This window comes from Protomyctophum bolini, assembly GCF_963924005.1.
Source record: "Protomyctophum bolini genome assembly, chromosome: 14".
In the NCBI taxonomy this organism is placed as follows: Eukaryota; Metazoa; Chordata; class Actinopteri; order Myctophiformes; family Myctophidae; genus Protomyctophum; species Protomyctophum bolini.
The window spans coordinates 11768964-11795871 of record NC_137875.1 but is presented as its reverse complement, the minus strand read 5'-3'; the positions used below and the strand labels follow the sequence as shown (position 1 = coordinate 11795871).

Here is a 26908-nt window from a genome sequence, read left to right as displayed (position 1 = left end):
TAGATTGTAAGCTCAATCCCTACACACACACACACACACACACACACACACACACACACACACACACACACACACAATGGATTGATTTCTCAAGTAACATTTTGACTGAAATTGTCATTAATACTGTTAAAAAATGTAATTTGAACGTCGACCAACTAGGGCAAATATGCCATTCTAATTGGCAGACGTGTCATGACTCGGGAGTACATTACCCTATTGGCCTGAATACAAGACGTTTTTTTTCCCAATGGAAATATCCTATAAAACGGGGTCGTATTATAAATCGGGAACTAGACTATTTGACATTCAATGTTCTTTTTCCCCAAATGAGTCTTGAAAAACGGGGGTCGTCTTATAATCAGTCGTCGTCTTGGATTCAGGACAATACGGTAATTCTCTAATCTCTATGAGACAGATTACTAAACGAGAATAGATGTGCAGAATTTCTCCATAGCTGAAAAGAAGACTCTTTATGCATTGAAGGAAGCATGAGGTCAGTCCGTTGCTCTCCCCAGTTTGGTATTGGGAGTGTAGAGCCCTGGGTGAAAAAATATTTTAAGAGGAAAAATAATTTCTCCACTTATCCAATTGTCCTTCTAATTAATGGAAGCAGTCTGGCTTGTAATTAGCAAGACCTGTGACAGATATGTTACTGATGTTTCATTGAATGAAAAGGATATCCTTGGAATAATTTGCTCAATTTTTTTGCCACAAGTCTGATTTATACTTGCTTGCGAGCCAGTGTCGCCCAGATAAAATAGCTCATCTACAAGCATTTTGACCTCGCACTAGACTAGAAGGGTCTTGGTCTAATCTGTGTCGCAGTGCAATCCGTCGTTTCTCCGTTACTGTGGTGTGTCCGACTCTTGGTCGTGTTGTATTACTCCCGGTTTTTTGTACGGAACGGAAGGGGGGGCTTTCAGAGTAAAAGCTGCCATATCTGCACGCCACCCCGAGCTGCTATTTTGGAAGAAATCCCGGCGCTGATTGTGTTGACCTCCCAACATGGTACTTTATCCCATTCCGAGCACTAAAAACCACTAATGACCGCGTGCACCGAGGATTGGTATGTAGTCTGATTCTACCATGGGAGGCCTATGGAGGCTAGAGACGGAAGCTAAAATAAGGTAAAATAATTATTTTTAAAACTGGATTAATGCTCTTTAAATCAAATCTCGTGAATGGCCAAGATGGTAATATTAGCTTTTCTCGAGATGCAGTATCTCGTGATTGGCATGGATTGCGTTAATAATGTGGTTAAATACCTGTTCCAAATTTACTGAAGGGGTGGTCGGGGTTGCCGGTGGCCTTCTCCAACTGGAACAGCCTCCAGGCATCGTTCATGAGGTTCTTCTCGTGCTCCGAGTCCACAGCGTTCACCTCGCGGTCCTTACAGCTCTCGTCAAACAGCGGGCACAAGAAGAACTGGGCGAACCTTCACAGACAGGACAGAGCAGTGTTGATTTCGTCGACTAATACTATCACGAAAAATGTTCGTCGACTAAAATGTGGAAGATCTAGAATAAGTAAAAGACATGTCATTTTACACTTGGTTGCATGCTGAAAATAGATATACAAGCTCACAGCGCTTCAGCACATGTCAAATCAGCCATTACAACGGCATCGAGGCCCGTCAAAATACATTTTAGACGACTAAATCAACTGTAGATCTAGTTGCCAAAAATCGTATGACATTTAGTAGACTAAAACTAGACTAACAGTAAAACATTTCAGGTGACTAAAATGTGACCAAAACTAAACTGGAAACTATGACTAAAACTTGCTGTCAAAATCAACACTAGAACAGAGAAACCGCTACAGACTGAATTCATTTCAGGGTTTTCCTCAACTCGAAGATATTTTCTTTAGGAAACAAAGTATTTGGGCCGGTTATTAGTTTGCACAAAGAGATAATAGACATGGCACTAAAAGATGCAAAACAATTTGCATGTTGAGTGTGATCAACTGCCAATGCAAATAAACTGGCTAGACAGAAGTCTAGTTGCATCATCTGGTCTGACCATCATTTACGCTTGTCAAGAATAAATAAAAGTTTTGATAGAAAAATGCAAATGTGTAATAATAATGCAATGAAATTGCATGATTACTTAAAGGGTGCGAAAATCTGACATTGAGAGGTCCTTTATTTTTGTACTCTTAGCACTCCGTCTGAACATTTATTAATCAAAGAGATGTGTCATTATTCAAAAAATAACACGGCTATGCGTAGCAGCTTTGTAAAGAGCTGACATAGTCCTTCCCCTCTTACACAAGGGTGTTCATTAGCCATTTCAAAAGGGAGCAAACTAAGGGCCCTATTTTCACCTTAGCCCTTAAACTTATTAGCATTTCTGAGCGGTGCTAACCACTCCTATTAGACAGCAATGCGTGTCCCCATGTCCCTATGTGCACGTGTCCAAGCACGGAAATAGCGTTTGTTGACCACCAAGTGTCACTGTTGCGCAGCCAGCCAGCCACACGCCAGGGAGGAGAGCTTGTACAGTACGATTTTTTTTACCATCTTGAAAACATAAAATTGTTCAACTAGCCGATTTACATCAAGATGTTGTTTGCTTGTAAATTGGCTATTTAAGGATTGTTGATGTCAGCTGCGTTCATCCTCTCAATGCGTGTCAAAAAAGGTTGACAAATGGTGTAAAATTTTAAAGCACCGGCGTACCCTCTTGTGGAGTAGCGAATCTTCTCCAATGTCAGATGATGTAATGTAAAACATCATTGACCCAAGATTTAAAGGTTGGTGGTATTTTCTCTTTCCATTTAAATTGTAATAGCTGCCTAGCCAAAAGAGATGCAAAGGCTATCATATTCTTGTTTTGCCGGATAAGATGTAGATCTTGGGAAATAACTCCAAACACTGCAATAGTGGCAGAGGGTTCAGAGGGTTCTATGGGCACTTCTGAAAATGTTTTAAATATTGATTGCCAAAATGTATTTAGCTTTGGACAAAACGAAAAAGCATGTGCAAGGGTAGCTTGATCTTGATTGCAACGATCACATATAGGATCCATGGTAGGAACGAACTTAGATAGTTTTACTTTGGACCAGTGGAGGCGATGTGTAACCTTAAACTGAATAATAGTATGCCTTAGACAGATTGAAGAGGGAGTGTATCCTATTCAGTGCTTCCTTCCAAACATCATCAGAAAGTTGTGTTCCCAAGTCTCCCTCCCATTGATTCTTTAATGAGGTAAGTGGTTCCAGGTTCCAAGGAGTAAACTAGCCCAATTACCCCTTTAGAGTGTGGATTGAGCATTAGAAGAGAGTCTAAAAGGGAGTCTGGTGGTTGTGATGGGAAATCCGTAATAGATGATGTTACAAAATTACGAAGCTGCAAAAATCGGAAAAAGTGAGAGCGGGGGATATCAAATTTCAACAGTATCTGGTCAAAAGACATAAAAACGCCTTCGTTGAAAAGATCTCTGATTGAAGTGATGCCTTTTTCAGTCCAAATGTTGAATGCTCCATCTATAATTGAAGGTTTGAAACTATGATTTCTTACTATAGGAGCACAAATTGAGAAGTCAGTAAGTGAGAAGGCACGTCTGAACTGTGCCCAGATCTTAACAAGTTTAAGTGTTTAATAATTCAATTTGAGGTGTATTTGGACACAGGTTCGTAAATTGGCTATTTGAGCTATTCAAAAATATTTTTCAAAATGGTAAAAAAGTTTAGGGATAAGGGATAAGACACTGGCGACAATAGGGCCCCAAGTCATCAATATTTTAGCATTCTTCTGCACTGTCCTTTCCTCCTGTCCAGATGGTGCTCACAATTCGATGACACAGGGGAACAATTAACCTATGACACAGAAACAGCTGCTGGCTGGACAAATCATTCATAAATAAGTAGGTAAGCCTATCCCGTCAACAGTTTAAATTCTTCCACCCAAAGCCATGTTCTCTCTCAAGCAGCGGAGTTGACACATGAGAAGAACGCCTATGACACTGTAGACTCGTCTCACCCTATGCCCATGGTTTCAGGAAATGCTGAGAATGCCAATTTAGGCCACTGCTTATTACTCTCATCTGTTCATTTGTACATTCAAGAGTTACAAATCGACATTTACTGTGTACTCAAGGCTAGCAGTGGTAATTGGAGACAGATGCAGCTCTGATGGACAAACATACATTTGCATATTGATAAGTTAACTCGGATGAACAAATTACATTGATCTTGATTCTTAAATCTTGACTCTAAAGTCTCACTATAGAACCATAATGTAAAAGGAATAGCCATAACTACTTCAACTTTAGATACTTGGATGACGAGATTCATAAAGGCTCTATACCTTTGGTGGACTGTGCATGCATCATGCGATGCCTATATAAAATTTCACACAGAATAAAGAAAATAACAGAGAAGAATGTTATTGCAATTCGGTGCCACAACCTACTGTAGCTTAACCCTTTTTGGGCATATAATTTTATATAATATATTTTTTGGGGTCCTTGACATGAAATATTGAGCACCACTGATAAAAAACATAAGGTTTTTCAGAAAACTGTCAGGATTTAGGATTTTGACGTCAGGCCTAAATGGTTTTAACCGTCAAACCCTCTTCACATCTGCACCTAGTGTAACTGATGATGAACTACCCTTTAACTTACGTATGTTTTGCAGCTCATTCACATGGGATTATGTCAAGTCTGAAATGTGCTTTCATTTACCAATGTCCCATTGCATGGGGAAAAAGAGACGCTTCAGTCCTTTTTCAACCAGATCTTATTTTAATGATGTTTGGGACACTGGGCTCACTTACTTCCTGGACTACATCAAGGAAGCTTAGAGAATGACACTTTCATGGACACTTTTTGATGTCCAAATCGAGAAAATGTCTTTTCGGAAGTAGATCTGAGCGTTCTTCCGGGTGCTTCAATAAGCCACTTGACACTTCCATCAAAATTAATAGCAGGGTGCGGGTCAGTCCGCCCTCTATCCTTTATAACTATGAGCGTGCCCCAGCAGCCATTAGTACACTCTGAAGAACCATGTAAAAGGTGTGTCACAAAGTGATGCACACTACATATAATTGATATTACACAAGATGGGCACACCCAAAATGAAAAAACTAAATCTGAGACACTGTCTGAACATGACCAAACCTGCTTAAAAAGGACATACTGAGAAGTCATGATATGACCTGGCTAACAGTTATTATATTAATCAACCAACTTATTAGGACGTTACCTGTCGAGGGCTCCCTGCAGGTGCTCGTGGGACACATCAAAGTAGTAGTTGGTGTGCTCTCCGCTGGTGAAGGCGTTGGAGCTGCCTGCGTGCTCACTGAGGAACTGGCTGTATTCGTTCTCCTTGGGGTACTTCTCGGTGCCAAGGAACAGCATGTGCTCACAGAAGTGGGCCAGGCCTGAGATGTTCCCCGGGTCTGACAATGAACCTATGAGAGACACAGGAATCCATCCAGTCAATCCTTTTATCATATTGTATGCACCATAAGCATTTTACATTAGATGCAGTCTTATGCACCAACTGGTCTTACTAAAATAAAAATAAAATCACACCCGTGTGAAGTGAGGGGCGCTAATATATAACTAACTCTAACTCATGTTGATTAGGTGATGTAAAACAAACAGTGCAAACTCAAACATTAAACGCCATTAGAGACAATATAACGTAAACAAACATTGAACTAAAGACAAACATTAAACCTGTGTATAGGAGGGGCTTGCGCCCCTCAAAAAATACTTCATTAAGAAATGAGAGAGAGAAATTGTACTGTATACACCAATTATCAGTACTAGATTTACAGCTATAGGCAAAACTTGATAGCTTAGTCATGCATTGTAGACCCATTCAGAGGCAAGCACTTGGCAATCTTTTCACACAATTTTTTAAAACTACTGGTTTAGAAGGCATTAGTACAATCAGCCTTTGATTGGTGGTTGATTGAATACTTTATTAGTCAGAAACGTAAACAGCATGAGGTACAGGTCAGTCAGACATTAAGGATAACACAAAAAAGTCCTGGCGTGGGGCCTTGTTTCACTTTCTATTGTGGTCTTAACGGGTTAAGGATTTTATGCTCACATCCAAATGAAAGAGGTGAGACGATGAGATGGATTACCTATCTGTACATCCAGTGCTGCTGATGATTTGTCTGTGGTCGGGTCACTGATCAGCACAGCCTTTAATCCATTGGTGAACTCCAGGCCTCTGTACACACGCTTGTCCTCAGGAGAGCGAATGATGTCACTCACCACCCTATTTACAGCCGGGTCCGTCATTCTGAGGGGCAAGGACGACAGTAGCCTGCAGAGCAAAGGCACACTAAAATCAACTCAAACCCAAAGTGAGCACCTGCTGCAGTGTGCTTAGCCAAGATTGTCTATCCTTTCCTGTCCTGTTGACAATTATGTTTTCTCTCTGCTTGAACATAATTATTTGCACCGAGGGCAACACCTAAAAGTTACATCACTATTCAGTCGGGTGTAGCATTCGTATGGAGGACAAAGGGTATAGGCGTTTAGATTTATCTATGAATATTAATAGACATGCAGACTCACTGACATAAAGATACATACACCAACACCAACTTTAGGCCCCAACTCATGGCAGAGCCCTCAATGAGAGAAGGTAACAGACAAGGCAGAGTAGCTCAACAGGACATTCAGCCCTAGTGAAGGCCATACAACCTGGCAACAAATGATAACTGAGATCAATAAGAGCCTTTCTGGGCCCCGCCCCGCTCCCCAGCCAAGTCTATGGTCTTAAATGTTTGTTTAGGGCAGTAAATGACGACGTAAGAGGTCATCTTGCTCAGCAGTTTGTCATTCAGAGCTATTACCATTACCCGTGCATGACCTGAGCAATACATAATATAATACATGAATACATTACAATTTAAATGCATGTATTGCATTTGTATGTGACATTATACACTATATACATACAGTACTGTATTTTAAACATATTTCCGTTATCAGCAGGTTTGAAACCCACCACCTAACCTAATCTTTGCAAACCTTTTAAAATGTTAAAGTTTACACATCACATTTCAGGTTAACACTGTAATAGACTTGTGAGTAAATAAAATAAAAAGCCAATAGTTATGTCATGCAATAACACAAAACACACGTGACACTCTTCTGACCTGTGCTAAAGCAATAGGGTGGGTGCCTTCCAACAACCTCTGTACCGGCGGTTAGATAATGGCATGATGAGCTTGGGTTTAAAGCCTGACACACACATGGCCTTAACCCATTTAGTTTTCTAGAAACTTCAAATGTTATTCAACAATTACAAAAATGTTATGCTGCTATATACTGTACATTGTGTACAACAGTGTAAAAGCAACTAGAGTTCTCATCGGGCCCGAAAATTAAGGCACGACTAATTAGCATAGATTTTAGGCCCGACCCGGCCCTAAAATGTCTGGTCGGGTTTGTGCAGAATTTGATAACTCTACACAGAGTAAAAGTGAAACGCCAGTCAGCACCATCTTCATAATAGATAAATACACAAACAGACAGAACAGAACAGAACTATTATTTTTATTATTCTAAAGAAATTCACTAAATATTTTTTTTTTCCCATGGAGCCCCAGGCCCGGCCCGGCCCTACTGATTAGCATACATTTTAGGCCCGGCCAGGCCCTAAAATGTCTGGTCGGGCCGAGTCGGGTTCGGGCAGAGTTTGAGAAATCTAAAAGCAACCAAAGGGGGTTCCCGTAACGCCAGGTCCAGTGGTCTTGGGCACACACCCAGTACACAGCAAAGCTGCAAAACTATTACTAGTTGGCCATTAGTAGTTGGCCTTTCTTGAATAGATAGGCCTTTCTTCTTTTTTTTGAGAAATATAATACGAACAATTGACACTAGAGGGTATGCACGTGACATCATCAAACCAGGAAGTTATGAGAACGAGTGCCAAAAAACGACTTTCTGGCCTTGTCAGCCCATACATCCAAACATAAAAGTCCAATATGATTGCATTAAACGACGTTCAACTCACTTTGCCACTCGATTTGCCATTCACTGTATGCATGTGCATACTCTCTATTGGGACCCTGTGCAGGAAAATCCCACGAGCCCAACATTTCTGACAGACTTGAAGGGGTCCCTTGCCAGTTCATAAAGATGTGCTCAGCTTCTGCAGTGAAAAGCTCGGGCTCACGTCACAGCCTGCCTCACACGACTGGGTCTTATTTAGCTCAATTTTCTAGAGGGCCCACCTGGGACTTGTTTTGGGCCCCCGCCCCCGGGGCCCAGCTCTGCTTACACACCCTTTAAATACAGTTCATTGAGCCAACCGTTGTTGCACCTTGACGTTAAGACAGCAACCCTACGTATAGAAAGAAAGACAGAAAATAGCTAGCTAGCTTGACAAAACGCGGCCCGTAATAGTCCTATATGTTGTTCAATCTAGTTGTTCCGTGGAGTTCGGTTCCATTCAGAATGTATAGTGTAATTACATTATAAACGGTAAATTATAATGAGTCTGAGAGCTATAGTCACAGTGAATTGAGAGCGTTTGGTTCCAGAGCTAGCTGCAGCTCTAATGCTCTATATAGCATGTCGCCCCGGCGGCTACATGAATAGCAGCAGGGCCGAGACGGGACAACAATAGCCCACACAACACAAAAAGCTTAGATGAGTAGGCCTATTGCAAAAAGTTGTGGTATTTACCTGCTCGGGACCTACCTAAATTGTTGTTTAAAGTACAAACTATTCCCTGCCGATGATGCCTTCTTCTTGAGCTGTATGGTAATAAACCTGCTAATGCACTGCAGCATACTTTATGGAAAACACTAATCCTACTGCCTCCACTTCAGCACGACGCCATGTTTAAACAGACCGCTGTAGTCGATCCCAGAAGGACTCCACCACGACGCCATCTTTAAACTGACCGCTGTAGTCGATCCCAGAACGATGGCTGAAGTCCGATTGATTGATTGATTGATTGATTTTCGTTTTTATTTCACAGTATGCAAATGCGACGCATTTGTGAGCTTGTAGATCTGCTATTTTCAAATGATTAGTATACATTTGAAAACTATGACTATAACTAGACAGTATTCAGTATAGAAAGTATGCATTGGTATAAGTATTTTGATGCCAATACTTTTGAAGTACATTTAGAATTCCGGATACTTGTACCAAGTTGTACGGAATAGTTCTACATTGCAGTATTCATATTTTTTTTTACATAAAGTAAAACAATTGAGTACTTTCTCCACCACTGGAAAACCTGCAAAACCTGTCAGTCTGTCAGTGACTCGGTCACACCGTGACACACTCCATATATGGCCTTCTCCATATAATGAAGATCATAGGCCTACATGGAGAATAAATAATAAATACCCTGATTCCATATATTGATATAAAAAAAAATGTGAATCTCTATGGGGAAAATTAATGGCCGATTTTTCCAGTGGAACCAGAAAACCACACCCACTGCTATGCCCTATTGAGCTGGAGTTAGATTACATTACCAAATGCTATATGCACATGATGTGACAGCCTGAAAGATGGAGAGGTAGCTAGCAAGCTAGGGCATGCCATCTGGTGGAGATGTGTGCAGGGTGCTCTGTCTGCAGAGTACAACTCTAGTTTCAGATTGCACTGCTGCCTGCCTGCAACGTTCTTGTTTTCCAGAAGTGGGAACGCACACTGGCGACTGCAGCCACCGGTTTGAACAACAAACAGCACCCATTTTGCTGAACATTTAGGCCCTTAGGCTATAATACCGGTAGCCTACCATAGCCTAGAGAACAACAGGCACAGTTCAATGTGCAACTTGAGCGCTTCATATCGAAGTGAACCAGACAAGCATAGCATGTCTATGGGTGCACCTCTGTTTAAAGGATCGCCATTAAGACTAAGAGACACATGAATGGGCCTGTAGTCTTCCTTTGGGTCCTGAACCTTGCAGTGGTCCATTTATAAAAGTCAAGTCCGGACTAAAATAAATTACACAGCTCGACTTTTTTTCCTACTTGATCCCAAATGACTGGCGATGGGGTCTAGCACTTTTGACCGCAACAAATGGCATAAGTAAGTAGGCATATGCTTACGAGCTTCACTCTATGCTATGGGGCCTGAGTGCAGAGAGTTGGGACCCTGATGGCAGCAGCTTACACAGCCAACCTCAAGGTCACAGGAAAACCTTTATTTATTCTCGAAAGACATTGAGGTCGTCAAGATACACATCATTCAATATTTCAAAGCACAGTACAAGTCATTAGTCAAGACTCAGACAGTCTGCTCTATGGGGTGTCGGTGTCTGGTGGAGAAGGTCGCTCTTGGAGACTTTTAGTTCAGCGAATTGAGATGAAGTACATCCCTGCTTTGTTGTTCAGAAACTATTTTTAAAGTTTGGTGCAAGTAAAAGGTGCTTCAAGGGTAAAGTGTATTTATTTAAAGAAAAATAAAGTCAGGTCTATATTATATATTGTTTTTTGCATGGTCAAGAGGAATGACATCTAATGAAATAGCGAACAACCTTCTTCACTGTTATGGTGCAGCTTTCTAACAAACAATTCCTCTTGATTTAAGTCTCCTTTGACACTGCACACTCAAATTGACATTGATCATTCTGTACATTGTGTACACGAGGTGGTCAAATGCGGTTCTCAGCACCCATGCATAGGCCTGTTGGTTCAGTCTGTCGGACCCTCGGTCTACGCACTCCCCCAGGGACCCAATCGTGTCTCCTTCTCCTCAGCATCCTACTTCTATTCATAGCCGTGGAGGTGATACTGACATGCGCACGCTCGCAGAATATCAACTGCAATAATGTATCACAACCTGCCTGTTTCAAGGGGATAAAGGGCTAAGAAGACATGACCAGTGACAAGAATTGGCATATTATCTCCCTGCAGCAGACACGTTTTGCATTGGCCCCTGTCAAAAAAAATGAAAAGCTTAATGCAAGTCTGTTACATAATATGTTGAGTCGATCACAGATGCAGACCTTTCTTGCTTTGTCGCCTGAGAATTCACTCTGAATGCAAATGAGCAACTTCAATGTGGTCCTACCGGCCTAATAACTAATATGAGCTGAGACGAATGGCTCCGCCTCATGAGGACATTGACATTGTTCTTTATTTTATTTTTTTTTACAGCCTTGATGGACGGTGTTATGGAAAATAACTAACATTATGTGCTGGCTGAAGGTGTCATTATTCTTTAGGGCAGGCCACCAAATGAGACCAAGGTTTAGTCACATGACGTAAACAGAAAATAAAGTCTTCGTTCTATGGATGTACCGATATAATAAATTGCTGAACTTGCCGATAACCAATATAACCTATGTCGATATGATCTCATACTGTATTAAATAATTATAATATTTCGTACATTCTGAAAAAAGGCTTAAAAACACTGAATTTGAAAAAAGCAACACCTCTTTATTCCAAAACTTGAGATGCACCCAGTTATTGAAATGTTGGCCCATATCCCAACAAACAGCTTGAATGTAGTATTTTATTTAAAAATGTTCCAACTTGTTGACCCTTTTGAAAGCTTCCCCAGAGAACACTTTACAGCCTTCATCATAACAAAATACTTTTTCAGGCTTTTTAAATTTTATTTTTCAACATAATTATAAAGTACTGCTAAAACAGATTTATTATTACAGATTAATTGTCCATCCCTATACTTGTGGGCCGCCCTCTCTCCCTTAGAGATGAGGGTGAGAAGTTCAGTCATACGCGAGAGTAGAACGCTGGAAAGGAAGGAGTCCGCTAGGTGGTTTGGGAATCTAGTACAGATGCCCCCCAAGCATCTCCCTAGGGACTGGGAGGTGACGTCCCATTGGCAGACCAAGGACCAGATGAGGGGATGATATCTCCGCAATGGCCTTGTTGAACATGAGAGTGGCTATTTTGGCGCGGGAAAGGGAAGTCTGGGGCTCTCTGCTGGAACTGTTGCCTAATTCCAGACAAGTGGATGAAGATGGATGGACAAAAAGACAACGATGGACTTCATAATTCCTACAAACTCAGAGAATATGAACATTTCTGTTCACTTGTGTGCCAAGTATTTAGTTTCTTCCCCCAGGCATGTCGATTTCCTGGTTAGATAGAACAAAGAAATAAGAATCAGAGAGACTGGCAGTGTAGCTGATGAATGGAACTCTTGTCTATTTACTTCATCATGCAACCCTCACCCACTCTCTCCCACATCAAGATTTTGGAAAAATACATTTATTCACAGAATTGGCCATGAAACTATAAATTCAAAAGCAAATGTCTGTACAACAAATTTACACAACTTCAACATACATCTTTTGGCATACAGGAGATGAATTGTGTTTTTCACACGGAGTAGACATTTTCAGATCAAAGGACGCCCGTCAGGCAGGCACAGTTAAGAGATGTACTCATTGTACTGTACACATTAATATTCAAGTGGTCCGTTTTATGGCATGCCTTTTCACAAGTCAGCATATACTGTCGTGTTGACTGGTACTAGCTTTCTTACACTGTTCTAGAGAGGAGTAACTAATGGCTAATTATACTTTATTAATTAGTTGCAAGCTAGATGGCTATGATAGCTGACATAACCGAATGGACCGTTGCTTTTACTTTTCATCATACCTCCACATGGTCCCATGGCCTGAAAGTACTCAACTGGAAAGAGAGCAATGAAGTGCAATGGAAAGTGGTTTGGTTCTCCGGGTGTTTGCCACATTAGTAAATACTGGCGGTTAATGAACAGGTGAACGTTTATTAACCATAAAAACAAAGCAGTAAATTTATATTGAATTACAAACATAAATACCACCTCTTCTATTATTATTAGAGGCTAAAATATGGTGCCGGTATTTTGCATACCAGATGAACAGTAATGCACTCCAATCTCACCTAGACCATAGAGTACTCTCCACGAAGGACTCATTTGAATAGAACATAAAAAGAAAGTCAACTTTTCCTCAAAAATAAATCAAAGAAAACCCCTCTCTAGGCCACTCGTCAATATCACTCCGAAGATGGCCGGCCTTCTATACTTTCAACCCGTTTACAGTCCTGTTAAAGGAGTTGTTAGTTAGGCTTTAGTGAAGTGTGTGGCTCGTGTGAAAGCCTGAGAAAAACAAACTAAAAGCTCGTCATTGGAACCATCACACAGCTTATAAATAACTCAAGAATTGTCCTGCCCGCCCAACCTTTCAACCGCCAACATGTGATGGTGGGTGAAGACGTGGTCTGAGGCGTGTCACAAAAGAAACAGGTGTGGCCAGCGATCCATCAGCAACAAAGCTTTCTAACTAATCACAAGGGGAACATTTGGACCGAGGAAGAGATAAAGCTACAGACATGACGGTGAATACTTACAAGGCAATTGTGTTTAAAAAAAAAGAAAGACCTCATATAACTTGGTCTAAAACACAGCTAATTGGCCTACTTGTAGATTCTCATCCTTATTCTGAAGTAATCTTGTTAAATAAATAATTTATGTTGTGCCATGTACGTAGGTTTTAGTGATTGGATATATACCGTAGTGCACACTACGGGAGACGGATTGGCACTTGTGCCTCATGGGAGCTAATCGGATAAATGGTAAAATTACATTTGTTGTTTGCTGAATGCTTTGCGGTTGGTGTTGTTTACTCTACCTAATCATCCATCCATATATTTATTATATCAGCACGAATACATTCCACACAAAGAATGTTCCTCACACTGAATAGAAACCCCACCCGTCTCACATTGGCAAAGGGGACATTTTAAATCTGCAAAATAATAAACATAAAACAATCATTATAAAACTTTGTAATTACACTTGCCCCCATATTTATACACATATATATTTTCCTCTTTATCCTCTTAAAATACATTAAGTATACAACAAAGTACTGGTTATGTGATTGTTCAAACACATCCGTCCTGGCTTACTGCAACATGTCACAAGCCTGCAGGGTGGATGGGGGGGCGGGGGGGAGGATGAAGAAACTCCTGTGTTTTGTGTGTGTGTGTGTGTGTGTGTGTGTGTGTGTGTGTGTGTGTGTGTGTGTGTGTGTGTGTGTGTACAATATCTAACCACGCATGCTTGTGTCATAAGTTTTAGACGTCAAAGGTTTCATCCGTCTCACCCTTACGAAAGCATTAAGAGATTAAAAAAACAATGCCTGATGGTGATAATATCCTAGTGTCAATGCCAGTGACAGTGCCAATGGCTGTGTGTGTGTGTATGTGTGTGTGTGTGGGGGGGTGGTGGTCACCATTTTCACCAGAGTTCCTGCTTGAAGTCAGTCAGTGTGTCCAATGGGGTTATCCTCTGCCTCTGCCCCATCCCCCCCTCCGGTCCCATTAGCGGGCCGTCTTTCATGACTCCGGCTCCGGCTCAGAGAAGTTCAGGATCCTGCGGTGGGCTTGCCTCATGTACTGCTGCTGTTTGAAATACACCTTAAATGCACCCTTTATGGCCACGAAGGCGATGCCTCCCTGTAGGTAGAACACACAAGAGGAGGAGGAGGGGGGCTTTAAGGAAGAGCAAGAGACCACTGCTTGACATTTAGACCTAAGGACGGTTTTCAGTGGTTCTCAAACAAAAGGACCCCAAAAACGATATGAAATTGGCCGCCAACATGCGTTGTTCCAGGGACTCCCCCTCCCCAGAAGCAAAGATTTGAGTTAAAAACGTTCGCTCTGAAAGAATATATGTTCAAAGATTTGCACCACATTTTCACGATTTTTCAAAAATTGCAGATCTACAAGCTTGTAGCGTGGCACTCGGTGCCACGCTACGAGCACAGAGCCAATATCATGTTTGTTGGACATAAACATGGAAGATTTGAAGGCAAGTTTCCACAGTGGTGGGCAGGACCTCAGTCCGGCACCCTGGGCGCGTTCCTGTGGGTCTGGAACTTCCGAGGACCCCCGGGGACCCCCACACAGAGTTGCACCACTCACTTCACACAGGTGTGATTTTTCTTTATTTTCTTTGGTATTTAGAGAATCAGACAGCCAGCAATGAGTAAAATGCTCCCAATGTTTTGTCTCTGTGACACATCTAGGGGCCACAATCTGCATTCAAAGACTTTCCTAGAAGCTTTGTCATTGATCGAAAAGAAAACCCTGCAGAAATGACCAATACCAATGGAGCATACTATAGTGGTTTGCAACACAAATGGAACCTGAATGAATGCACACGTCTCTCCCTCCCTCTCTCTCTCTCTCTGAGTGGAGAAGAACATGATGTTCAGCGCAGCTCGTATGACACACAACACAACGCCTGCCACTCTGGTTACCGTGCAGTCCAACATTCAGTCAGTGAAGCACTGTGTGTTTGTGTCTGGTGTGTGACTGACATACGTGGTTGCATAGTTAATACATGGCTCATACTGCCACTTATTCATTCACTAGCATGAATGCACAGCATGTGGTCGGGCCCACCGGTAGAAGTAATGTTTGTAAAGCGATATATGTATGGCATTACTGTCTATCGTACTGTATACGTTACACTCCTCCCCCCCCCTGCACGATCGTGGGGTCATGTAGTGTGCACCCCGTGCATCATCAATGTTTTACCATGCTGGGGGCGGGGGGGGAGGTGGAGCCGTGGGATCTAGCCGGATGAGAGTCTAAACAGGAAGCACTGGACTTTGGCGGAAGTTATGTTGGGGCTTTAAAGATCCGTTTACATTCCCTGCGCATGAAACCCGTGTTGTGACTGGTTGGAGAAAAAAAAAGGGAAAACTAGAAAAAGTGCCCTTCTGGGCACAGGTCTCCACCAGGAGGATAGGAGTGTGTGCAATGTTTGGCAAAATGTTTAGGAGCAATATAAACGTGTGTGTGTGTGACGCGGCTTGGCCTGTTGTAGCGCCACCATGAGGTTGATTTGAAAACTGTCAAGTGGCATTTCTTCCAAAGCCTAGTGGGAATATGCATGCACAGTGTCACCACATTCGGACGCTGTGTTGAGTAGTTGTGGCGATTTGTACAAAACGGGTACAAAGCGGGCTACTCTTGAAAACTTTAGAAGCCAATTGTAGCCAATGAGGGTGGATTATGAGAAATCAAACAAACCCGTCTTGATCACATGACTATGGAGAGCATGTGTACCGATTTGCGTGAAATTTGGATAAAATCTGAAGGAATAATATTAGAAAATGTGTTTTACATATGTCGGCCTCCTAGTGGCGCTATAAAGAGCAGATGTGAAAAATTCCAGGCAAAGGTTTTTCCTTGGCCTCTAGGGAGTTGGCATACAAATCTTAGGCCAGTTATAGCGCCACCATGAGGCTGAGTTGAAAATGTTTATGTGGCATTTCTTCCTCGGCCTAGTGGGAATGTGCGTGCACAATTTCACGGAAATCACACGATGTGTTCATGATTTGCAGCATTGCACAGACGGACTGACGGAGTGCTAAACATACTCTCTCCCTATGCCTTCGGCCTGGTGGAGACAAAAAGTGGAAATACACACAGAAGTCCCGCCCTATTGACACTATTGTTAGCTTGTAAGTATAAAATAAAGTGGTTATTGGTTAATCAACTAATTTAACAAACTAAAAAAGAAATCTATTAAAATTGTTTGTGTAGATTTGTTACATATATTTTATTTTTACTTAAAGAAAAGTGCTTCTTGGTTTAGATGAATCAAAACAGTCATCGAAAGAATAATCACTAAGAAGGTAATCGATAGCTGCCTGCAAGTTGCAACCCTACTACATTAACCCATTTAGACCATTTAGGGGGTCCCCTGGAACAACATTTTCAGAAGGGGGTCGGCGGCCAAATACATATAATCTTTGGGGTCCTTGACATGAAATAGTTTGAGAACCACAGATATAGAAACAGGTCTTAATGTGTTAAAAAAGTGCTTCTTGGTTTAGATTAACACATTTTGTACATAATACGTCCTGAAACGTCATAAGGATTGGAACCGAGAGGTGCCTTAGACGTCTGTGGACGTCCTAGCGACGTCCAAACGACGCGGGGCGAGATAATAATATTCAGAATAATTACTTTTTTTTTTTTTGGCATTTCGCTTTTCGCTTGCCGTATGCTAACGCTATTAGCTTGTCATTGACTCCCATGTTAGCGCGGCGGAAAGAATGACTCGTATCTCCTCATCCAGGGCGCTCTCCGTGGTGATGAATGGATCGATATGCTGGCGCTGCGTTTCTGCTCCTCATCCGTCTCTCCCGCAAAATATGAACTCTTTTTGTAGCATATATAAATATATTAAGATGATCGGAGATTGTGATGGCACTTTGTCAGTCAACTTTTTTAAGAAAGTATTTCCGGTTCATGGCTTTCAAAATGGAAGCGATCACTACTCTGGCGATTACTCCGGCGCAAGCAGCGCCTTTATTTTGATGCAGTTCCGGTACTAAATGTGATCAAAACCGTCATCGAAAGAATAATCACTAAGAAGGTAATCGATAGCTGCAACCCTACTACATTAAATAAATTAAGTAACTGACTGCAAGGTGTGTCTGTATATACGCACCAGGATGGTCCTCTGCAGGTTGGAGTTGACGCTGCTGAACATGAGCTTGCCCACGATGGTGGCTATGGTGGGAAACACCAGCGCGCCGCACAGGATCCTGGTGGCCGACACGTGGTCCGCCAGAGGGCTGGCCTCCGCTGGGATGCGAGGAACGGGACAGCCCAGCCCTGCACAGCACCCAGAGGAAGTTGGCATCATAAAACCTAATTTATATTTGGTGTCATTTGACAAAAAGAAGCGATCAGTGTGTTGTTAGTTTCTTCTAGATATGTTTGGTAAGTGACACTGTCATGCAACGGAGTATGCATTGAGCTCAAGCTATTATTAGCAACAGATTGCATTATGTTATTACATCTTGATGACAGAATTAATGAGTGGAGAAAGCAGCCTGCCACAGGAGACCAACGCTACTAGCAGTGCAGAGGGCCTGGCATTTGGCTCTCCGTGCGGATGTGTGTGCATGTGCCAGTGTGTGTACAATACATGCACATGCGGTTTGTGTTCAAACATTTTAATTTAAATTTCAGCAGGGAATATTTCAGCAGGCCATGATACAAAACAAATTCACTGTGAGCAAGTTACCATCACCGTTTTCAATGTTTCTTTTAAATGTTATATTATTTCTCAGTCTAGTTTGAAGTTCTATAACATTATAAATTCAGTTTGTATTGAACTTGCTTCTGTAGGAGACGCATTCTTCAATATTTTATAGGAAAACTGTAGAAATGTGTTTATTCCTCTGAGGTATAAAGTTAAACATTTCCCCATCTTATTTCCAGCAAAACTGACAGTCTCTCGTCACTGCTGTGTAAACGCTGTGAGACTGTGGAGACCATTAAACATTTCCAGCATTCAGCTGACGTGCTTACTTAATACTTAGACCAACTCTGAATCTAAAAGCGGAATAAACTTAGATCTTCCAACTACCATGAACCATGTTTTTGATAACACGGCATAGAATGTGGTATCTCTGATAACATAGCATATAGTGGTGAATTTGTGAAGATATAGTACATCATATTATGTAGCAAAATAGCTGAAAAAGTAGCCAAATAACAAAAAAATAATAATCACACCTGTGTGAACTGAGCGGTGCAACTATGCTTTTATTGTGATAGTTATGGTACTGTACACTGTACTGTACGGTTTTGTTAGTTTACTGTGCAACAATACTCTTATTGTTATAGTTGTGGTGACCTTTGGAGTTTGGGCTGCTCAACAGTGCCACTTTAGGTCACCCAGCTGTATTGCAGCGTTCATACCCCAATACACACGCGGCCAGTCATTGGGGCAATCTGCACCGCTCAAAAATGATGTGACGTGTTGTGAGCTTGTACGTTTGCCAATGTTAGCGAGCTGCACCTTGGAATGATCTATGATGATGTATGAACTAAAGCAGTGGTTTTCAACCAGTGGTCCTTGAGGTGGTTCCAGGTGGTCCTCAGCTAAATGATGGAGAGTTGGTAACCAACTTTATGATTAATTGAACAAGGTGGACCCTCTTGTAAACAAGTGTAGCGCTTTATTGGGTCGTCCACTCACTGTTAACAGTTTTTGTATTGAGTTGTGCTTGAAATGTACTGTAATTCTGCAAACTGTTAATAAATACTTGGATCAATCAATCAAACTGGGCCCTTATTAAATCTTTAACTCTTGAGAGCGTAAAATGAAACCAAATGGACCGGTAACCTCTGCATTACTTAATTTACAAGAGGTCTACACAATTATAGAATGGAAGATGCTATTGAGGATCTGCAGCTTGTTGGAGTACTTTGGGAACGAGTGAACTAAAGTATTCCTGACCTGGGAAGATGCTGTTGAGGATAACCAGTGAACTAAAGTATTCCTGACCTGGGAAGATGCTGTTGAGGATCTGCAGCTTGTTGGAGACAGTACTTGGGAACCAGTGAACTAAAGTATTCCTGACCTGGGAAGATGCTGTTGAGGATCTGCAGCTTGTTGGAGTACTTTGGGAACGAGTGAACTAAAGTATTCCTGACCTGGGAAGATGCTGTTGAGGATAACCAGTGAACTAAAGTATTCCTGACCTGGGAAGATGCTGTTGAGGATCTGCAGCTTGTTGGAGACAGTACTTGGGAACCAGTGAACTAAAGTATTCCTGACCTGGGAAGATGCTGTTGAGGATCTGCAGCTTGTTGGAGTACTTTGGGAACCAGTGAACTAAAGTATTCCTGACCTGGGAAGATGCTATTGAGGATAACCAGTGAACTAAAGTATTCCTGACCTGGGAAGATGCTGTTGAGGATCTGCAGCTTGTTGGAGTACTTCCTCCATATCCGAAGCACATAGTCCTCCCAGCGGATCATCTTCCCTAGGATGAGCATGACGGGGATGGTGGGCAGGCCGATGAGCAGGAACAACGGGTCTGCACGCTCCATCACATCCAAGCCCTCCTTGTGGCCCACCACCTGGAGAAGGTAAGGGAAAAGGGACAGTAGAATTAATGTTCATGACATTCAATTTCATTTATTTTTCTTTTAGGTTTTTTGACCTCAATTACACCCACACAACCTGGACGTTGAACATAAAAAAATATTAAAAAAAATACCACATAACTAAAAAAACAAATCCTCCAACACTGAGACGCTACCATCACCTGCATGACTGTGACGGCTCCATAAGTGACAGCGGTCCAGTAGATGGAGCCGACCATGATGCCGGCCGCAGCGAAGGGGCCCGCCTTGGACACGAGACGGTCAGCGAGGTCCAGAACATACACCACTGGACCTGAGAGAGAGAGAGAGAGACGGTCAGCGAGGTCCAGAACATACACCACTGGACCTGAGAGAGAGAGAGAGAGACGGTCAGCGAGGTCCAGAACATACACCACTGGACCTGAGAGAGAGAGAGAGAGACGGTCAGCCAGGTCCAGGACATACACCACAGAACCAGAGAGAGAGAGAGAGAGAGACCCTAACAGGTCCATTTAGTTCCATGTATGTATACTGTCTCTGAGTTACAGACCCATATACTGTACATTTGGTTCATAATCATAACTATCTCTAATTTAGCTAGGGACCTCCTGGACCTCCCTCAAGTACCCCTAGGGGTCCTCGGACCCCACTTTGGGAACTACTGGTCTAGCCCTTGTCCCGTAAGCATGATGTAAAATCAACAGCAGCAACTAGCCTACTGTATCAGTTGCTTTGGCAGGAAACAAGACTATTCTTTTCCCCCTCAAAATCTACAAGGCTGTTGAAACAGCGATAGTGGTTGGTCAATGTGGGGGATTATTGTGGCCGTCGGTCAGAAGGCTCGGCTTCCTTCCCTACATGCAACCGTGTACTCGCATTGAAGTCATTCTTGTCGCACACAGTGAGACAAAGGTGACTTTGGGGACAAGGAAACACACACACACACACACACACACACACAAAGCAAACAGCTTTCTCCCGGTCACTCCCCCTCGGCTGCAATAAGGAAGGTGACCTCAACAATGCGGAAACACACGACTGCAACGTGAACTTGCTTCCTTTCCGGGCATACCACGGCACTCCGAGCACGCCAGGTATTCGGTTGTTCTGCTACCTTTTGGCTTGGAATGTGGGGGGGAAGGTCGAGTGACAGGAGAATGAACTGTGATGCTGCCCAGCTGGCATCAAGACTAAATAAAAGTTGATGCTTCTCAAGAGAAAAGAAAACTGTATCCATGGTTTCATTCATATTCTAGTTTTGATGTCGGGTATCAGGATGCATTACTGATTTATAGATCTGTTCCTGTTGGCCATTATCATCTAGCCTGGTTTCCAGCCTGATTCGCTTGCGTTCCGTGATTCGTTTTGTCACTTTGATATACTCAGTCTGGAAAGGGTCCTCCAAGGTAGGCGGGACATGTAAAAGGTAGAAATCGACCCGTGGCTTCCGATTGGTCTGTGGTGCAGGTTGGGAAAGAAAAATAAAACACCAGTTTGACGTCGTATCAATGCGCACTGCATAGCTAGTGCTGTTGACCTGAAACGTGCGTACCATTCACTAAACCCCACACAGCCGTCAGTTTTTTCGTACTACTGAAGCTGACAGAGTGGACTACTGAATCAAATTAGTGTTTACTTTTTACCGTAGGTTAGGTTTTATTCTCGAGTCTCAAACTGTCTCATGGACAGTGTGACGCTAGCTGATGATGTATCAGCAACAACAACGTGGCCACGTAACAGGTGATGTTATGAAATATGAGTCAAACGGGTTACAGGACCCTTTTCCGAAGTGACCAAACGAATCACGGAGCGCTGCGAATCAGGCTGGAAAGCAGGCTAATCACCATCAATATCAGCTGATGTCGAGCCCTAAACTACCACTCTACTGGCAGTTGAGACATAACGCTAATCAAAATGCCAGAAGTTGGGCATTTTACACAGTTTGACCATGTCAAATGAAAGATTCAAGTACCACTGATAACATAGGTTTTTCCTGGATGGCTATTTGTTAAAAGAAGTCAAATAGTTACTTGGCCTTGGCTAGAATGAGTTAATGGGTTAACCCATTCTGAACGGGAACACCTTTTGTTGTTTTAAGGATAATGTTATACTTTAGCTAGTGAAAAAATAGCAGATCTACAAGCGCGGCACTCAGCGAACGTTTTTAACTCAAATCTTTGCTTCTGGGGGGATCCCTGGAACAACATATTTTAAGATGGGGGTCGGCGGCCAAATACATTTAGAAGCGTTTTTTTGGGTTAAGGTACAACTGGTACTCTGACGATGGGAACATTTTGTACTTCATAAGCGAAGGGGCATGATGTGTTCCCAACGGCATCGTTCCCAGCGGGCTGGTCTGACCCAAATCCCACTCGGCACAACATCACATGCTAAGAACAGCCCCTCAACAAGTAAAATAGAGGGATGGTTGATGTACATAAACCCCTCATTACAAAGATGAATGCACATGTGAGAGTCCAGTGATACAAAAAAACTAAACAAAAACAACAAAAGGAGGATAGGAACAGCGATGTGGGAGGGAAAAAAAGCTAAATGGTCAGATGAGTCATCCTTCACCATTATTCTCATTTCTCAACAAGGAGCAGAGTGGATGTGTGGTGAATATACCAAGAGAACAGTGCAGGTCTGAAATAAGACATGTACCGGTAGTTGTATATTTCACTGCACATTTAAAACAAAATGTATACTAATTTAAAATCTGTAGTGTTTTCAACTTCACCGTTTTGGTATCACAAAACCTTGACGGATGTGTTACCAAAAAAATGACTAACTACCAAAAAATATCCACAACTTTTGGAAGATGGAAAACAAAACAAAAAAAAAGGCAATTACAGGTCAAGTTGAGCCAGTACCATGCAGCGGAAAACAGGGAAGAGGGAACAGGGAAGCATCACTGCAGATCAATACAAAGTTAGGTCATTTTTAGAGATCACCTTTATCCTATGATTAATACTTTCATCCTGATGGGAGTGGTCTATTCCACATTGACAATGCACCCATCCACCGGGCATGGGGGATTAGTGTTTTCATCAGGATGGAAATGATGTGACTATTGTGTTATGACCTTCAGTTACCAGATCTCAACCCATTGGGCTCGATGTAGAGATGCTCCAATAATCGGCCAGCGATCAGTCATATCAGCCGATATTCTCTCTGATCGGTAATCGGCATGTACCCTATCTGTGATCGGCAATTTACCCTATCAGGAGAAACTTATTTATTTAAACCATTTAAGTGGTATAAATGTTAATCAGATGTATAGTATAACATCATTATGCATTTTTGTGACAGGGCTAAACATTCTCCCCTTCCTCCCCACACACAGGAACAGATTTAACGTGGGTTTTGACATATAATAATTTTGGAAAAGATTGCAACATTTCACAAGATCAGTATCGGACCTATCGGTATCGGCCGATCATGAGAAAAGCAATCGGTGATCGGTATCGCTCCCAAAAAAACCTGATCGGAGCATCCCTAGCTCGATTCACACACGCCATTTTGGAAAGAACTTGGGCCACATCCCTACTTCCTTCACAGGTGTTACCACTGATACTGATGACGGCTCTGTTCCATTCTGGACAAACGGTGTCAGTGGTGCTGCTATTGTTGGCTCGCTGGAAGCACTCTGCTACACAACACAAGTGGGTCCACATTAAGTGTCCCTTGAGTGGGTTCCAAATGGCCCCGTACCGTACGGGTGTGTAACTCTGAGTGTGTACAAATGGACCTTTACCTAAGCTGTTCTGGCGGTTTCTGGTGTATAGACTTTAATTTCCAAAGTAAGGTTAGTCATGAACATAGTGGCCCCTCCGGTGCATTGACACTGCCAGGATTTTTGATACTTTCCAGGGCTGCACTTAACCCATTCTGACCTGAGATCAGATTCATACGAGGTTTTCCACTGGACACACACTGGTCTGATGAACACATTCTGACCTGAGATCAGATTAAAAAAAATGTCAGTCGTTCTTCGACTTTTCTAAAATAGCAGACCTACAAGCTCGTAGCGCGCCACTCGGTGGCGCGCTATGAGCTTGTAGATCTGCTATTTTTCAATAGCTAAAGCATAACATGATGCTAACACCAAAATGAGTTCCCGGTCAGAATGTGTTAAGTGCACAGGTTGTTTTCCAACCAGAATGACCTTGTGTGCTTCAGCACATTAATCTGGCATATCCTGATTAAAGCGTTGGAATTGACTGATACATTATAAAACTTTAATAGATAGAAATGTAAACAACAGCATAGGATATAGAATCTAGCATTTCCCGCCAGTGTGTGTGTGTTGGTTGGTTGTCACCCCAGGCAAGCACCCCAGGTCATCGTGACATTCCATATGTTGATCTGACCTCGTCACACACGGTACACTCAAGACACGCTCCACATATGGCCAGTGCACGCGACCTCGCCCTTTAGGGCGAGGCTCGCCCTCAGGCGTCTTACTGGTTCAAAAAGTACATGCCCCATAGACACAATGTTATGCTGCAACCCATTAAGATGGCTGCGACGTCGCTCTCCATTGGCCAGCAGCACGGGTGAGTTATCAGCCTTTCTTATATACATCTATGACTGGACACTAGCCACTGGTAGGGCATAGACATAGAGTGAGTGTAACAATTCATTTCAGCCACTGGCACAGTGGCAGCAGATTCCATGATTAAGATAATTAAAAACGTGTGTGTGACGTGTGTGTGTGTGTGTGGCTTACTAACGTTTTCAAGCCAGAGCAGAGGGAAAAAGAGTAGCGTCAAGGACACACGCACCAACCTCTAATTTATACTGCTGGACAAAATTAGCGTGATACGCTGGCTAGTGGCACCATAGCAGCAGCTGGCTGATGGCCAAAGAACCAACGCAGCATATCGTGTAGAACTACGTATATGCCCACTGGTTCCCCAATACTGAATGCTCTGAATGCTGGTTCCCCAATACTGAATATACTGCCACCTAGGCCAACATCCTGAGAGATGAATAGCACTTTATCTATATTGCACTTTGAATGCATCAGCACTTTCACCTGTGAATGTCGGTGATGTAAATAAGTTTTCAATGTAATGAGTCCCGGGATGCAGGGATGGTCTTTTAGATGAGTCCCAGGGACATTTTATGAGTCCCACTTCAACGACGTTAGGAGTCATATTTTGTCATTTTTACAAATTGCAGCATTTAACTCCCATTTCATTTTATATGGTTATATTCATGTAGAAAACAGAAGAAGAAATTATTATTATAATTAAAGCTAGCGTGTCGGAGAGAGGCCCGTCCACGGTTTGGCCTCTTCTGTATCACCCAGATTGAAAGCTGTCGCTCTGGTGTTCCGCCAAGCAGTGGAAAGGTCACATGTGTGAAGGCTAATTAAAAGTCACACAAAAGACCACACAAAGTACACTGTTGAAGTTAGCATGACGGGAATAGACAAGTATTTCTCCAAAACCCGTACATGGACAGAAGCCGTTGTCTCACTGTGTGTACCGTTGTAAATCATAAACATTAGATTATACCCTCTTGCATCTGCGCGACCATAATAATACAGATTGCAAAAATCACAATAAAAGCAAAAGACTGCAGCAATGATGCAGCAAAAATAGACGGTAATTCTTCTTCCTCTGTCCTCTTCAAAAGTGCACTAAAGCAGAAAAAAATCCCATGTCTAGCCTGCATCTTCAGATTGCTTTGCTGCACCTAAAAAAGGATACAAATCCGCAAAGGGATACAGTACATGATGCTGTGATATAGAGTCTTCCATCTTTATTAGTGGAACGCATCTGTGTCACCTTAGCTTTTAACCACAGCATACTTTAGCTATTGAAAAATAGCAGATCTACAAGGTCTGCTATTTATGAAAAATCGTGAAAATGTGGTGCAAATCTTTGAATATATAATTTCTTTCAGAGCGAACGTTTTAACTCAAATCTTTGCTTCTTGGGGGGTCCCGGCTGGAACTATATATTTTCAGATGGGGGTCGGCGGGCCAATTTCATATAATTTTGGGGGTCCTTGACATGAAAATGTTTTGAGAACCGCTGACATAGAAACATTTAGAAGGCATTTGTAGAATCGTTCCCAGGTCTATACGGGTTAACCATTATTATAAACCTCGTCTGTTGAAAAGTAGCAGACCTACAAGCTACTAGCTAGCTCATAGTGTGGCACGACGCTATGAGCTGAAGCCACTACATACTGTAGCAACTCTTACATACATACTGCAACAGATGCATCATGTCAGCAGCTTACGTTTGCATAATGTTTTATGTTAAGCACAATGAATGTCCTCGTTGTTGAAATGTGCTATACAAATAATCGTGCATGGCCAATCAGACAGCTGACCAAGGTTAAACTGCATTTGCAAATACTGCTTATGTAACAAAATAATTTAAAGGTTCGCCAGCCAGCCAGACAGACATAACCCATCCAGGTGCCAGGCTGCATGCCAGCGTCACTGGTCTGGGATTGGTCTGCCGCAGTCTGAGGCGACATGACCACTCAAGTGCTATTTTTAGCCAGCATCAACAGAGCACCTGCAGCAGAAACCAACGACACACACACACACACACACACACACACACACACACACACACACACACACACACACACACACACACACACACACACACACACACACACACACACACACACACACACACACACACACACACACACACACACACACACACACACACACACACACACACACACACACACACACACACACACACACACACACACACACACACACACACCTTCTCTGCTTTGTCACTCTTTGATAAGTCGCTCCCCTCGGCTCCACCCACCACCACAGCCTTAATTCCTCCCCCCAACTCAACCTGTCGTTTTAAACTTTAAGTACCCTGATCTTATATCCACCTTCTCCTCTCTATTTAACTTGTTTGAGTGCTCGGATCGCCCCTCTTTCTGGTGCCATACAGTCCCTTTGATCCTTGAAGCACCATCCGTAACTTTTTAACTTTTTGCACCTCCACTGAGCACCTGCTTGATGTCTATTTTCGCTCAACC

The 26908-nt window shown here is 42.5% G+C and overlaps 2 protein-coding genes across 6 annotated transcripts in view; both read right to left on the bottom strand.

Annotated features, from left to right (window-relative positions):
- Positions 1 to 8837, bottom strand: part of ide (insulin-degrading enzyme) — a 32608-nt gene extending 23771 nt beyond the window's left edge. For 2 of the 4 annotated variants that reach the window (XM_080782735.1, XM_080782736.1), the window contains exons 1-4: positions 8679 to 8837; positions 6104 to 6288; positions 5209 to 5416; positions 1266 to 1435 (exon numbers count right to left, since the gene is read on the bottom strand). In XM_080782735.1, coding sequence (XP_080638861.1) covers positions 1266 to 1435; positions 5209 to 5416; positions 6104 to 6288; positions 8679 to 8770 — 655 coding nt within the window. In that variant the 5' untranslated portion in view covers positions 8771 to 8837. Of the gene's footprint in view, positions 1 to 1265; positions 1436 to 5208; positions 5417 to 6103; positions 6289 to 6560; positions 6665 to 8663 lie in introns of those variants that run through there. The other 2 variants (XM_080782738.1, XM_080782737.1) reach the window with 2 other exon arrangements.
- Positions 8838 to 12168: 3331 nt separating this feature from the next.
- marchf5 (membrane-associated ring finger (C3HC4) 5) overlaps positions 12169 to 26908 on the bottom strand; it is a 32595-nt gene continuing 17855 nt past the window's right edge. The window contains exons 3-6 of one of the 2 annotated variants that reach the window (XM_080781589.1): positions 20053 to 20183; positions 19681 to 19864; positions 17436 to 17638; positions 12169 to 14422 (exon numbers count right to left, since the gene is read on the bottom strand). In XM_080781589.1, coding sequence (XP_080637715.1) covers positions 14303 to 14422; positions 17436 to 17638; positions 19681 to 19864; positions 20053 to 20183 — 638 coding nt within the window. In that variant the 3' untranslated portion in view covers positions 12169 to 14302. The remainder of the gene's footprint in view (positions 14423 to 17435; positions 17639 to 19680; positions 19865 to 20052; positions 20184 to 26908) is intronic. The other variant, XM_080781590.1, reaches the window with a different exon arrangement.